The sequence below is a fragment of the Melanerpes formicivorus genome, unplaced genomic scaffold (assembly GCF_026170545.1).
Source record: "Melanerpes formicivorus ecotype bairdi unplaced genomic scaffold, bMelFor1.0.p_v2 SCAF_15, whole genome shotgun sequence".
Lineage (NCBI taxonomy): Eukaryota > Metazoa > Chordata > Aves > Piciformes > Picidae > Melanerpes > Melanerpes formicivorus.
This window is the reverse complement of record NW_027142367.1, coordinates 517,660-533,265: the sequence shown is the minus strand read 5'-3', so window position 1 is coordinate 533,265 and position 15,606 is coordinate 517,660. Positions and strand designations below refer to the sequence as shown.

Below are 15,606 nucleotides of genomic sequence, written 5' to 3'. Positions count from 1 at the left end.
TTCCATCTATCTTGTTCCATATTGTCAGGTTTTCAGCTGCTGCCAATAATAAAAGAAAGCAGGAAACCCATGCAGTGGGAGGTAAAATTTCTTCAGTACTTTTCAAATGGGCAGAGGATCCATCTCATCTTGAAATGAAATGATTTGCTGCACCTGCTGTCTAATGCAGCACTATGGACTAAGTTGAAACTGTGAAAATGTCGAGCACTCCCATGGAGAAAGAGCATTCACATCATTTGCTGTATCTGTGTAGCATCTGCTCAGTCTTTTTTTTTTGCTGCTAGCATGGAGAGAAAATACATTTCTGCAAATTCAGCATCATTTCAAACAGTAAGCCAAAACCGCATCAGTTAGAAGTATTGAAGAAGGTCAACAGTGTCATTTGGCACCTCTGAGATAGAGAAATATTTCAGCTTCAGCACATCTCCCTTTCTTCATGTGACTGACAGCAGTTCATCTCCTAATGAGACATACACCCCCAACAAAAAAAAAAAAAAAAGTAAAAAACCTAATTGGAATCATAGAATCATAGAGTCAATAAGGTTGGAAAAGACCTCAGAGATCATCAAGTCCAACCTGTCAACCAACACCTCATGAATAACTAAACCATGGCTTCAAGTGCCACTTCCAGTCCCCTCTTGAACACCTCCAGGGATGGTGACTCCACCACCTCCCTGGGCAGCACATTCTAATGGCCAGTTACTCTTTCTGGGAAGAACTTTCTCCTCACCTCAAGCCTAAACCTCCCCTGGCACAGCCTGAGACTGTGTCCTCTTGTTCTGGTGCTGGTTGCCTGGGAGAAGAGACCAACCCCCACCTGGCTACAGCCTCCCTTCAGGTAGTTGTAGAGAGCAATAACGTCTCCCCTGAGTCTCCTCTTCTCCAGGCTAAACAATCCCAGCTCCCTCAGCCTCTCCTCATAGGGCTTGTGCTCAAGGCCTCTCACCAGCCTTGTTGCCCTTCTCTGGACACATTTAAGTGTCTCAATGTCCTTCTTAAATTGAGGGGCCCAGAACTGGCCACAGAACTCAAGGTGTGGCCTAACCAATGCAGAGTACAGGGGCACAATGACTTCCCTGCTCCTGCTGGCCACACTATTCCTAATGCAGGCCAGGATGCTATTGGCCCTCTTGGCCACCTGGGCACACTGCTGGCTCATATTCAGGTGGCTGTCGATCAGCACCCCCAGGTCCCTCTCTGTTTGGGAGCTCTCCAGCCACTCCAACCCCAGCCTGCAGCTCTGCATGGGATTGCCGTAGCCAAAGTGCAGCACCTGGCACTTGGATTTGTTGAATGCCAACCTGTTGGACTCTGCTCACCTGTCCAGCTGGTTGAGGTCCCTCTGCAGAGCCCTTCCACCCTCTAACAGATCAACACCTGCTCCCAAGTTGGTGTCATCTGCAAACTTGCTGATGACTGACTCAATCCCCTCATCCAGATCATCAATGAAGATGTTGAAGAGGACGGGGCCCATCACTGATCCCTGGGGGACGCCACTGGTGACTGGCCACCAGCTGGATGTGGCACCATTCACCACCACTCTCTGGGCTCAGCCCTCCAGCCAATTCCTAACCCAGCACAGAGTGTTGTGGTCCAAGCCATGATCTGACAGCTTAGACAGCAGTTTGCTGTGGGGGACAGTGTCAAAGGCCTTGCTGAAGTCCAGGTAGACCACATCCACAGGCCTCCCCACATCCACCAGACGGGTCACCTGATCATAGAAGGAGATCAGGTTGGACAGGCAGGACCTGCCCTTCCTAAATCCATGTTGGCTGGACTTGAGCCCTTGGCCATCCTTCAGGTGCGCAGTTATTGCCGCCAGGATAATCTGCTCCATCACTTTCCCTGGCACTGAGGTCAGGCTGACTGGCCTGTAGTTTCCAGGTTCCTCCATCTGACCTTTCTTATGGATGGGGACCACATTGGCCAGTTTCCAGTCATCTGGGACCTCACTGGTGAGCCAGGACTGGAGGAAAATGATGGAGAACAGATTTGACCAGGGGGATCCTTGTGTTGTTTATTAATTGTAAATATCTGTAAATCCTGTATGTTTTGTAGATATTCATTGTAGATTGTAGTTTTGTCTGTAAGTACAACTTTTATTTTCTTCCAACTGGGCTGGGCTGGCAAAGATAATGGGAGGGTGGAATTTCAACCCACCTCATTAGTTTGCCAACACAGGCCTGATTCCTCTTTGACCAAGTGCTATTTTGTGTGGTTTGACCTGTAGAACATTTATCTCCAATCTTTCTTTGTTTTTTTTCCCCCAAGTGACAATATTTTCATACAGCTGTTTTGCACTGTTAAATTTGGAGCCCCAGATTTTCTTTAGGAATGTAGTGTTGTTCTAGGACTATTCCTTGGTGTGCCTTCCTGGCAATTTCACTTTAAAGGAGTTGTTTGCTGCCTTCTCACTTTCCTCTCCCAGGTGATGTTGCAAATTTCTGCAGGACAAGTTTTGATGTTTTCAGGGATTGCATTCCATAAGTCAGTCTGTCATTGTCTTGGCTTAAGAGTAGCAGAGATTGTGCAGTGTGGAAAACAAAAAAACAACTCTGGTATTAAAGTCATGCTAGAGAGAGGGATCCCTTTTACTCAGCTTATGAGTCTTCTGTTAACAGAAAACTGTAAAGTTTGGGAAGTATCTTGGTACAGAAATTCTTTACAAAAAAGCTATGCATTTTCCCCTAAGAAAGGTAGCATTCTAACTCTCTGAAAGTACAACTTAGAATCATAGAACAATAGAATGCACTGGATTGGAAGGGACCTTTAAAAGTCATCTAGTCCAACCCCCCTGCTGTAATCAGGGACATTCCCTATGAAGCCTGACCTTGAATGTCTCCAGGTATGGCACCTCCAGCCCTTCCCTGGGGGTTGGAGTGTTCCAATATGTTCAGAGTAAAGAATTTCTCCTGCTGTTTACCATTGTAATTTGATCTGAATTTATTTTGCAGCTATCCCTTGAACAACAGTGATTTGCATCAGTTCAACATTGAGGAGAATGGTGGAGTGCCATATACTACAAAGATGCCTGCAAGGCACCACCACCACCGCCATCACCACCATCATGTGAATTATGGTGCCCTTGCTCCAGACAGCAAAGACATTGTTTCTGGGATTCCAAACCCAAACAGTAAGTCCACTCCAAAGAATGTCATTTCAGTAACTCTGCTGCTTTCAGATTTGTCTCTGGCAAGGAGATAAAGGAAAACGGAAAACAGCACATGTTTCAGTTTTTCCTGTTGAAGAAGATGTTTCCTGTTATTATTTGCTGTACAGACAAGACAAGATTTGCAATTTTCTGGCTTTGCTACAGGACTGGGGAATTTGGTGTTAGATTGGTGTTCCACAGATGAGCAAATACCCAATTAGTCACAGATACCAAGTCTCTAGCCACTTGGCACAGGGTGCTTTTCATTGTCACCATTTATTTGTGTGGTTTCACAAAGTTACCCTCATCTGCTGTTGTCTTTTGCTGATCTATCCAGCCGGCCTTCAGCCCTCATTGTTTGGATCTGAGTTTTGTTTTCATACCTGGACACAACAAAAATTTTATAGCACTTGACTAACAGCATGTTGCTCTTGGCTTAGATAATTGGTACAATTCCTGTTCAGCTTTACCTCCCATAATTAGAGTATGCTTGCTTGCTCAGTGGATAAATTTTTGGCTTGTAGAAAGCAAAGAGGAGAGCATATCTGTTCCTGATGCAGCCTTGGGGAGCCTGGGTGCAATTCTCTGCTGCTGAACATGCATAGGCATTTTTAAGGGTATGTAGCTTGGCCAAATGCTTGTAGGTTTACACAGAAACTGGAAGAGAGACATCCCTGCTATTAATCTATCCTATTTCTTGATCTCCAAACGTAACCTTTCTGCATGCTGCAGTGTGCAGGGTGCTGAAGTTCTGTAAGGATTTAGGGAGACGAGCAAAACAGGGTATGATGTCTTATTTTCCTTGCCTCAGGGGGATGATAAGGTCTTCTTTCAATCATCTGTGGTGGCAAATCACCCTGACCTGGTGACTTTCAAATTCCTGAAACCTAGATCTTGTAATGGATGTTGCTGGATGACTTGGCTATAGGCTGTCCCACCGCAACAGTAAGACACAGACATCAACCTTCGTGGGCACTTTAATCAGACTTTGTTTCAGAAACTCTGAAACATTTTCTTTCCCAAGGAGAGGAAGATAACATTTTTAGGAGGGGAGCACCAAAATGAATTGCTGAGGCTCTCAATGAAGCTACTCTCTTAGGAGCCATCTCCAGGAGGCATGCTGTCTTTTCTTGATTGTCCGCTCCGCACTGGCCTACCTTCATGCTGGAAAGTGCATGGGGCTGACATGGTGCATCATCAGCATGGTCTTTCCCCAACATGGTGCTGCCAAAGAGGCCTGGGGTAGGCTGCTGTGCAGTCTTGCACTGCTGAAGGCTATCCACACCTCAGACACAGTCTGCAGGGTCTGTTACCATTGTGTAACTGCTGTTGGTTTGCCCTGGCCATGCACCAGCTGAGACTCATCTGCTTGGTCACAGAACCACCATCAGGAGTGGCTGAGCAATGATGATGGAGGGAAGCTGGCAAGGTTGAGCTGGAAAGTCTCACCCAGGCTGTCAGCCTGGTGCAGGAGGAGGTGGTGACACACCAGGGGGTGTGTCAGCCCATGTTTTTTATTCCTAAATTAGAGCTGGAGCATGCCAGGAAATGCAGTCAGAACCAGCTATGCTCCTGATGCCCTGAAGGCACTGTGGGCCCCCACTGCCTCTCGTCCCATCCAGCACCCAGGATTCCAGGTCAGCCCCTAGGGACCTTGGCTTCTGCCCCAGTGACTGCAGCAGGGCCAGGCTCCAGCTCACCACAGCATTGCCATGGGCCCTACCAACCTCTAGAGCAGAAAGTGAATAAGGAAACCACAACAAAAACACAGTGCAGGCTGTTTATTCCTGCTCTGCTTCCTCTTGCACTTCTTGCATTCTTGCCTCTTCTTGTTGCTGAAATAACCTTAGAAAAGGCATAGGAAAGCCTAAGGGCGAATGTTGAGAGCAGTTCTCTGTGTCCATGGAGTGGTACTTGGAATACCAGGTGTGGGCCCCAGAAAGCTATGTCCCTCCAGGCATAGGGAGGGCAAGCTCTCTCCCTTAGATATCACACCTCTCAGAGGACACAGCTTCCCCAGCCTGTCCAACATCTGTGATGCTTTGAATGGGACTTCAACAGCTGAAACATGCATGTTGCAACTACTCGTGCAGATAGATTTGCCTTTCTCTTTGTTTGGTTTGTGCTAACTGCATGTATCTGGCTCCTAGCCTGGGAGTTACCAAATTTTTTCATCAAACCACATTTTGGAAGAGTCTGGTTCCTGGATATCTTCCCTTCCTGTACAAAATGAGATAACACTGATGACTCTATGGGCAAACAACATCAGGCACTTGTATTTCGAATTATCCTTGACTGCAATTGTGCAGTTGGGAAGGGCTACAGAGAAGTAAGGAGAGACAGCATGGCTAAATCAGACAGATGTACAGCCTCATCTCTTGTCATTCCAAGAATCAGGCTTTAGGAAGCTGGCCTTTGCTTTACAGTCAGACATTGATCACATGAATTCAAAGCTATCCTTTTAAACATAATTTCTATGACCTCCAGATTGTTATACACATATGATAAAAACAACCCAAAACATGACTAACCCATTCCATTCTAGAAATAAAATATAAGGAATTGAAATGAATAGTGTGACCTGTAGGAGTAGGGAATTGTGCCCCTTTATTGGGCACTCTTGAAGCTGCAGCCTGTTCAGTTTTGGGACTTCCACTCTAAGAAGGACATTGAGTTTCTGGATCATGTTCAGAGATGGGCAGCAAAGCTGATGAAGGGTCTAGATAATAAGTCTTATGAGAGAGGAGCAGCTGAGGGAACTGGGATTGTTTAGTCTGGAGAAGAGGTGACTGAGGGGAGACCTCCTTGCTCACTACAACTACCTGAAAGGAGGTTAGAGTGAGGTGGGGTTCAGTCTTTCTAGTATCAGGTGATAGGATGAGAAGAAATGTCCTGAAATTACTCCAATGGAGGTTTAGATTGGATACTAGGAAAAATTTCTTTACTGAAAGAGTGGTCAGGCATTGTAATGGGTTGCCCAGGGAGGTGGAGGAATCACCATCCCTGGAGGTGTTCAAGAAACGTGTGGACATGGCACTTCATGGGCATAGTTTAATGGCCACTGTGGAGTTAGGCTGATTGTTTGACTCGATGATCTTGGAGGTCTTTTCCAACCAAACAATGATATGATTCTATGAAAGAAAAGACCATTTGTGCTCGTTCCTGTCATGGCCTAATGCCGATACTGCGAAATGCCAATTCCCAGGTTTCTCTAAGGGAGCAGAAAGGGAGAAGGCACCTCCATGGGGAGACTGTGGTGCATTCATGCCAGTTGTGTCCAGCTGAGCTGTTCAGCAGCTGTGCAGGCCATGCACTGGTTTATAATAGTGCAAGCATGCTGCCCCACAGCCACTCATTGATGATTCCCTGAGGAGACCTGTATCTGTGTACCTGGCCAGAGGTGCAAAGCTGATTTCACTTGAAAGGCCAGTCCACAGTTAAACCTGGCACATCTACAGCATTAGAGCAGTGGTGGCATGGACAGAACTCCATCTTCTAAAGCAGAATCAAAGTTAGTCATATGCAGTTCGGGGTGACAAGTCTGGGTGCCTCATCAAGGCTGGTACTCAGCGAGCTTGGTTTGGTTTTTAATATATTTGTTCAGATGCCTCTCAGGCTGAGCAGCTGAAGAAACCACTGCACAGAGAGCCATAGAGGCTTGTAGTGTATATGCTGAAACACAGCATGGAACTTTCTGGCTGGCCGTCAGTTATCTGGGTTGGCACACATGGCAGAATGTGTGGGACAAGAAAAACTCAGAGAGGAAACATTATCAGGAGTCTGCATCAGGAATGTGGAGACACAGGGGACTGATGCCTGCCTCCAGGCTGTGTGGAAATGCTGCTGCTGGTGAACAGTTTCTAGGAAGCGGTCACTAACCTGGGGACACTCTCAAGGAAGAGAGTACTTGTGACCAAATTATCTAAAGTGGAAATACTAAGAAAGCTGAAAGTTCTTATGCAGGCAATACACTGTCATAGTGAAAACTTACTCATGAAGCTGATAGAGCTGAAGCTGTGCAGATTAGTGCTTCAGTTTGGCTGCCATGTAGTTTTTTGAGGGACCATGGGCATTTTGTGGCTTTTTCCAGTTGCTGTCGACTGGACTCGCGTCTGAGCTCTGAGGCAGTTTGAAATCCATTGGATGTGGAACGCAGAATGACCCATCCATAGCTACTTGACATCAGGGCAAGAGAGGGAGGATACATCTGCCTTTCCTCCACTTACACCTGATAAATGCCAAGATTCCAGCACAATTCACAGAACATGGACAGGAGAGAGCAAAACAACAATACACCCAGCCAAGGTTCCCTTTAAATGCTGGTACATGGCTCGCAGCAAACTCGCAGCCTGGGGTTTTGTTACAGAAAACAAACCTGGGCCAGACTTGCCTGATTTTTCACATTCCAAGTAATTTGTCTGCTTCAGTTACTGGAAGAAGTGAAATCTGGTGAAACAAATCTGATGTGTGTTTATGAAGGCAGTTCAGCAGTAGATTATATTTTCCTGCATTCAGCCTGATTATTCTGTTTTCAGTGCTGCCCTTCACCTCAAAGCTCATGTGCACTAATCGTATCTCCTTCTGCAGCAGATCTTCTCCTGAGGAATCTGCAGAACCCTGGTTCCAGGGATCACGGTATTCAACAGCAGTTAGCCTTATAGTGCCAGCACTGCCACACACAGAGGGTGAGCTGCTTGCTTAGCCTAACTGGCACGGCAGTGTTGCTCATGAATTAGCAGGTGCACATGAGCACATCTACTGGCAGCAGCTGGGGCTGCTGAGAGCAAATGCCAGCAAGTATGCAGTATAGCTCACAGAATTTTTATGACAGAAAATAATGAATGACAAATGAGGGCTCAGCTTGCTTCTTGAACTCTGGGCTGAGCTTGCAGCCTATTACTTCAAACCAAAACAAAACAAGCTTTAATCCTGAACTGCTCCCTGCACAAGTCCTTGTGTAACCCTGAGCAGAGAATGGTGTAATGCAGACCAAGTTTCAGGCTGAAAACAGTGCTTTGAAAAACCACAGTACTGCCAGCTCCTTTCTTGGGATGAGAGCATGGTTTTGCCAAGACTTAATGCCAGCTCGGGAGATGTATGTCTTTTGTAGGACTTCAAATTTTGCCTTTTTTTTCCCTCCAAAATCTGGTTTCAGGGTTCAGCTAAAAGGATAAACTGGCTGTCTTCTTTTCCAGAGCCCTCCCTTTCAACAACAACAACAAAAAAAAACCATACAACCACAAAAAAACCCCAACAACAAACCCAAGCAACAACCACCACAGAAACAGTTTAAAAGTCAGTTTGAAATCACAGCAAGCTCCAGCAGTTTAAATAAGGCACTTTTCCCCCTCTACATTCTCTCTTGACATGAAAGTGTCTTATGACTGTGGTAATTTATTCCCTAGTATAACAGCTTTTTGCTTATATCCCTAGAAGCTGGTTTTAGCAGTTTGTCTCTAGTCAGCAAAGCCCTTAGTGTATATTTAAAAAGCTGCAGAATTAGATCTCGAGTGAGCAATATTTAATATTCTTAGGCCAGCTTACAAACCTGAGCCAAACCAAACTGTAATCAGTGGAAGGGATTTATTGGCTTGGAACCAGACTCCAGAGATTACCAGATTGTTCCCAACTGTTGTTACCTAGAGTCCATGGCAAAAAGAAATACAGGAGAACACAGAGATTAGTTGGATCATCATTTGATGGAGCTCATTTTTTCTCAAGAGTTCTTGCAAATATACAAATATACCCCACGCAATGCCTGGGATGTTGGCAGAGACCTTCCCGAGCTGTCTCAAAAAATATTTCTTCTTGTCTTGCTGTGTCAGTGGCTTGCTCAAAAATCTCTGTTGACAAAGCACAGCAAATTCCTGACAACAGTCTTCAAGAGGCTGGCATATAAATAAAGATGTCTGAGAGAAGTTAAAAGCTATACTGTGATCTCTTTTATGCATCACATGTTTTGAGAGTGGCACCTTGGCTGCATAAATAACCTCTCTGGTGTCAACTGAGTTTTAGAATACAGAGAGGGTGGAGAGGGGGAGGTAAGGAGAGAATTATCTAACACAAAACTGTCTAAAGCCCTACTGAAATGAAGGGATGGGTGAGAAGGAGGAGGGGGAGGAATTGTTTGCTAAACAGAAAAAGGCAAAATGACCTGACAGGAGTAATTATGAAACACTTCAGATGATCTTATGGGGAAGATGATTTGCTGACCTCTGTTTCTTCAAATGTAGTTGAGTGTCATGCTCTGCAATTCTTCTGTAGCCTCCCTTCAGACTGTTGTGTTTGTGTTTTTTTTTCTTTCTTTCTTTTGGGCATCTTTATAGAACTGAGCTCAGGACTTCCCCTTCTTTATGATGAAACTTCTCATCTGAAGAAAATAGAAATGGAGAGTGTGAAGGTAGTTGGACCATGGCCAGCCCTGCACATCAGCATGAACAAGGTATAGCATATATGTATATATTTTTACATATATATGCCAAAGAGCCCCCTTGTCACTTCATATTGTCACCTCCAATGCAAATCAGCGTTCATCTGCAACTGGTTTGCTTTTTAATCACCTCTCACCATCTCCTTATGGGACTCAAGTTTGGGTTTTAGATTTAGCATTTCCTCCAACTTTGACTTTTAAAATTTCAGAAGCTGCTGCAACAATGTTATGACAGAGTTTTAGCTGAGTTGTGAAGAGTTAGTCATCTAGGCAGCCCAGAGCTGTAAAAAAATAACAACACTTTTAAGTGATAAAAAAATCTTGGGTTTCTACACAAAGAGACCATGTTATGCCTTAACCCCCACTGGCATCTGCTGTTAGTGGGTGTTTTATAAGTAAGTTTTTGCAGGGGTGGCAAAACAGCCATGTCCCACTGTTTATGCTAGAAATCAGTGGCTTCTTTTATCCATGTGAGGCAAAACCCCACTGTGTGTGCACTGTGAGGTGCCTTGAGCTGAGTCTGGATAGAGCCACAGAAACCTGGACCTCTGTTTTGCAACCACATCCTGAGCTGAACCAAGTGAAGTCAGTGAGAGCACTGCCACTGGCTTTGAGTGAGATGCATCTGAGCCCCCACTGACTGTACAGATGTTTTAAAAGAAATGTGCTGTTTGGAGAGTTTTTCCATCAGTTCAGCTTAGAATTTAACTGAATTACTTTACCATGGTTTTACAAACAGCCTTTTGTTACTGATAGAATCATAGAATCATAGAGCTGTTAGGGTTTGAAGTGACCTCAAGTACTATGTAGTTCCAACCCCCCTGCCATGGGGAGGGACACCTCACACTACATTAGGTTGCTCATAGCAACCTGTTCCAGTGTCTCACCACCCTCATGGGGAAGAACTTTTTCCTAATATCCAATCTGAATCTACCCATTTCTGGTTTTATTCCATTCCCCCTAGTCCTATCATTCCCTGACACCCTAAAAAGTCCCTTCCCAGTGTTCTTGTAGCCCCTTTCAGATACTGGAAGGCCACAAATTGCTCTCCTCAGAACCTTCTCTTATGGAGACTGAACAGCCCCAATTCTCTCAGTCTGTCCTCATAGGAGGGGTGCTCCAGCTCTCTGATCATCCTTCTGGCACTTCTCTGGACACATTCCAGCATCTCCAGATCCTTCCTGTAATAGAGGCTCCAGAACTGGCTGCAGTACTCCAGGTGGTGTCTCACCAGAATGGAGTAGAGGGGGAGAATCACTACTGGAGTCCCCCAGGGATCAGTGCTGGGCTTCATCCTCTTTAATATCTTCATTGATGATCTGGATGAGGGGATTGAGTCAGTCATCAGCAAATTTGCAGATGACACCAACTCGGGAGCAGATGTTGATCTGTTAGAGGGTGGAAGGGCTCTGCAGAGGGACCTCGACCAGCTGGACAGGTGAGCAGAGTCCAACAGGATGGCATTCAACAAATCCAAGTGCCAGGTGCTGCACTTTGGCCTCAACAACCCTGTGCAGTGCTACAGGCTGGGGTCAGAGTGGCTGGAGAGCTGCCAAACAGTGAGGGACCTGGGGGGTACTGGTTGACAACAGCTGAACATGAGCCAGAAGTGTGCCCAGGTGGCCAAGAAGGCCAATGGCATCCTGGCCTGCATCAAGAATATTGTGCCCAGCAGGAGCAGGGGAGTCCTTCTGTCCCTGTACTCAGCACTGGTTAGGCCACACCTTGAATAATGTGTCCAGTTCTGAGCCCCTCAGTTTAAGAAGGACATTGAGACACTTGAACGTGTCCAGAGAAGAGCAACGAGGCTGGGGAGAGACCTTGAGCACAAGCCCTATGAGGAGAGGCTGAGGGAGCTGGGATTGTTTAGCCTGGAGAAGAAGAGACTCAGGGGAGACCTTATTGCCCTCTACAACTACCTGAAGGGTGGTTGTAGCCAGGAGGGAGTTGGTGTCTTCTTCGAGGCAACCAGCACCAGAACAAGGGGACACAGTCTCAAGCTGTGCCAGGGGAAGTTTAGGCTGGCAGTGAAGAGAATGTTCTTCACTGAGAGAGTCGTTCGCCATTGGAATGTGCTGCCCAGGGAGGTGGTGGAATCACCATCCCTGGAGGTATTCAAGAGGGGATTGGACGTGGCACTTGGTGCCATGGTTTAGTTACGGGATCTGTGGTGACAGGTTGGACTTGATGATCTTTGTGGTCTCTTCCAACCTTGGTGATTCTGTGAATCACCTCCCTTACCCTGCTGGCTATTCTTCTCTTGATGCAGCCCAGGATGTGATTGGCTTTCTGGGCTGCAAGAGCACACTGGTGGCTCCTGTTGAGCTTCTCATCCACCATTCTCCCTAGTCCTATCTTTACCTGACACCCAAAAAAGTCATAAAAAGACACCCTAAAAGTCATAAAAGAGTCACCCTAAAGTCATAAAGGGTCACCTAAAAAGTCATAAACAGACACCCTGAAAAGTGTTACAGAAATTAAAATCAAAGGAGAGATGGCAAAGTGTATTAAAAATACAGGCAGAAATAGGCTGTATAGCATAGTCTTTCTTCTCTCTTGATGAGAAAACCCAAGATACAGAAGTCAAGGTTAAAAATCAGTGTCAAGTGCTTTGCATCAAAAATGACGTTTTGGACCTTTTCCCTCAGCATTCTAGTTAATTGTAATTAGTCCATACCCATAAAGTAGACAGAAATCTCAAAGTGGACAAACGGGGATGCCATGGAACAGAAGCCATCTTTTTCCTGTGAACCTTTCTCAAGTTCTAGAAACATTTAACTGGCATTGAGTACAGTTTTGAATGGGCAAAGCTAATTAAACAGTGGCAGTTTGCCAAAGGAAGATCATCCCTCACAGATTCCTCTAGTAAATACCCAGGTCCTGTGAGAGAAGCACTGTAGTTAAATGTAACTACTGCTACTCTATCTGAACACCTGCTAAGAACATTTATTTAGGTGCAATGTCCAAGTAGTATCTGTGACTTTTGCCCGATCTCTGATCCTCCTGCTGTTCTCTGAAAATCCAGAGAGGGAGAACTCCATAGAGGAGTGTGTCCAGCAGATCAAGAGAGGTTCTCCTCCCCCTTTACTATGCCCTGGTGAGACCTCACCTGGAATAATGCATCCAGTTCTGGGCTCCCCTGTTAAAGAGCGACAGGGAGAGAGGCCAATGGAGAGCTACCAGGATGATGAAGGGACTGGAGCATGTGCCCTGTGAAGAGAGGCTGGGAGCCCTGGGGCTGTTTAGTCCGGAGAAGAAAAAACTGAGAGGCAATTTAATAAATGTTTATAAATATCTGAGAGCTGGGGGTCAAGAGGGAGGGGACAGGCTCTGCTCACTTGCACCCTGTGATAAGGCAAGGGGTAATGGATATAAACTAGAGCACAGGAGGTTCCACCTCAACATGAGGAGGAACTTCTTTACTGTGAGGGTCATAGAGCACTGGAACAGGCTCCCCAGAGAGGTTGTGGAGTCTTCTCTGGAGACTTTCAAGCTCCATCTGGATGTGTTCCTGTGTGACCTGTGCTAGATTCTGTGATCCTATGATCCTGTGAACTCATCTCTTCTATAATTAATGGTTTTCTTTGACTCATCATGACACCCCTAGAATCTTGTCCACAATCAGATGAATTATTTACTTAAGAGCTAATTAGCAGAACTGTACTACAGCAATTCAGTGCTTCACAGTAAATGCATTTGCACAATAAATGTAGCCTGCATCTGCTGTGGTGAGACTGCCATCAGTCAGAGTTTAGCTGGTGAAAAAGCCTTGCAGTGAGGACCAAGAGCTTCTAAATGTTTCTGTTTCTTGCAGAATCTCAGCAGAAGGCAAATGACTTTCCACTGAAAAGCCTTCTCTGTCAATTGTAGAGATTTAGTTTAAGAGCTGGCAAGCAATCCCATGAACAGTGGTTATCATGTGAATGCAAAGGAGCCTGTTCCTTCAAAATTTATTATAATGGCCATTTTGAGTCATCTGAAATGTGTATGTGCTCTTGAAACAGGCTCAGGGTAACCACTTGAAAACACCTCCATGATCAGGCCCTCACATTACAAGCCGTAGGCAGTGACCAGTTTTGAGATTCTTTTGGCCCCTGTCTTGTAGTTTCTTCTTCAAGCACTGTTTTCTGACCTACATCCTAGTGAAACATGTACACAGAGCTGCATGTACACATGTATACAGAGCTGCATGTACACATGTACACAAACTGCAGGTCTTTGAGCTTTGGGCAGAGACCTCAGCAGATGGCTTCTCCAATGAAAGAGAGAGACATGCTGTAAATATTTGACTAACATTTGGCTGAAATCTTGTGGCCTGTATCAGGAACAGTGTGGCCAGCAGGAGCAGGGAGGTCATTCTGTCCCTGTACACTGCACTGGTTAGGCCACACCTTGAGTCCTGTGTCCAGTTCTAGGCCCCTCAGTTTAGGAAAGATGTTGAGATGCTGGAAGGTGTCCAGAGAAGGGCAACAACAGAGAAGGGGTCTGGAGCACAGCCCTGTGAGGAGAGGCTGAGGGAGCTGAGATTATTTAGCCTGCAGAGGAGGCTCAGGGGAGACCTTATTGCTGTCTACAACTCCCTGAAGGGAGGTTGTAGCCAGGTGGGGGTTGGTCTCTTCTCCCAGGCAACCAGCACCAGAACAAGAGGACACAGTCTCAGGCTGCACCAGAGGAGGTTTAGGCTGAAGTTCTTTCCAGAAAGAGAGACTGGCCACTGGAATGTGCTGCCCAGGGAGGTGGTGGAGTCACCATCACTGGAAACGTTTAAAAAGAGCCTGGATGAGGCACTTGGTGCCATGGTTTAGTTGATTGGATGGTGTTGGGTGACAGGTTGGACTTGATGATCTCTGAGGTCTTTTCCAACCTGGTTAATTCTGTATTCTGTAAACCAGTGCAGTCACAAAAACTTGTAACAGGATGAGAACATAAATCAGCAAAACCATTGGCTAATCAGTTTTGGAAAAGGCTACAGAGAAAAAAAACCTTGACAAATCATATTTAGTGTGAATTCCAGGTGCACTGCATCACAGGCCACCTTATTTTGACCGGATGTAGGATTTTTTCTGCTTGTTGAAACAATGTCAATGTCAGCAGACAGATTTCAGCCACACACATTAAAGAGGGACAGTTTTGCAGAAAGGTACTATTAGAAATACCCTGAGGCACCAATCCCTGGATTGGGTCACAATCCCTGGAGGTGTCTAGGAAGAGATTGGATGGGGTGCTTGGTGCCATGGTTTAGATGATTAGATGGTGTTGGGTGATAGATTGGACTCAATGATCTCAAAGTTCTCTTCCAACCTGGTCTATTCTATTCTATTCTATTCTATTCTATTCTATTCTATTCTATTCTATTCTATTCTATTCTATTCTATTCTATTCTATTCTATTCTATTCTATTCTATCCTTTCTATTCTACTCTATTCTATCACCTAGCACAAAGGCAGCAGGGTAGGGCAGACATCACTGAATAGCCCTGAACTGACAAACATTTTTCTCTGAGAGTGTGCCCTTTAAAGCTCCCTTGGTTATGGTAAGTAACTCGCTGCTCGGCCCAGCACTAATAGATTTTAATGAGTGTTCAGTGTGTCTAGTTTCTGGCAAAAACAAACAAACAAAAAGAAATATTAACAGTTCTTTGGCACAGCTTCATTGATTTCTGTTCTGCTATGTGCTTTTTATTCCCTAGTTTTGCATCCTGTGAAATATTACACTGAAACAAAAGTAGTGAAACAGTTACAAAGCTGCTTCATTTGCTCTGTTTCTGAAAACGGGTTACACACCTGCCATGGAGTCCTAACTTTCCCTCCCTCTGTTCCTGTTGCTAACTATTTTATTTTCTTTAAGCAAAGTGCTTTGGGGCTAGAATTTGTCAGGCTTAATAACCAATTCATAAGAGAGTTAAAAAGAAATTGGGGAAATTAGATTCAGCAGTTAATTAATTTGATTGTCTGCTACACCCTTCTTTAGTGGGAGTGATGAATGGATGTGTCCAAGCTCTTTTCCAGAGCTGTTTGGTACAGTG

General features: G+C 45.3%; 1 protein-coding gene across 1 annotated transcript in view; it reads left to right on the top strand.

The window, feature by feature from the left end:
* EPB41L4B (erythrocyte membrane protein band 4.1 like 4B) overlaps positions 1–15,606 on the top strand; it is a 227,783-nt gene that overhangs the window by 134,285 nt on the left and 77,892 nt on the right. The window contains exons 16-17 of the mRNA XM_068147428.1: positions 2,955–3,133; positions 9,478–9,593. Coding sequence (XP_068003529.1) covers positions 2,955–3,133; positions 9,478–9,593 — 295 coding nt within the window. The remainder of the gene's footprint in view (positions 1–2,954; positions 3,134–9,477; positions 9,594–15,606) is intronic.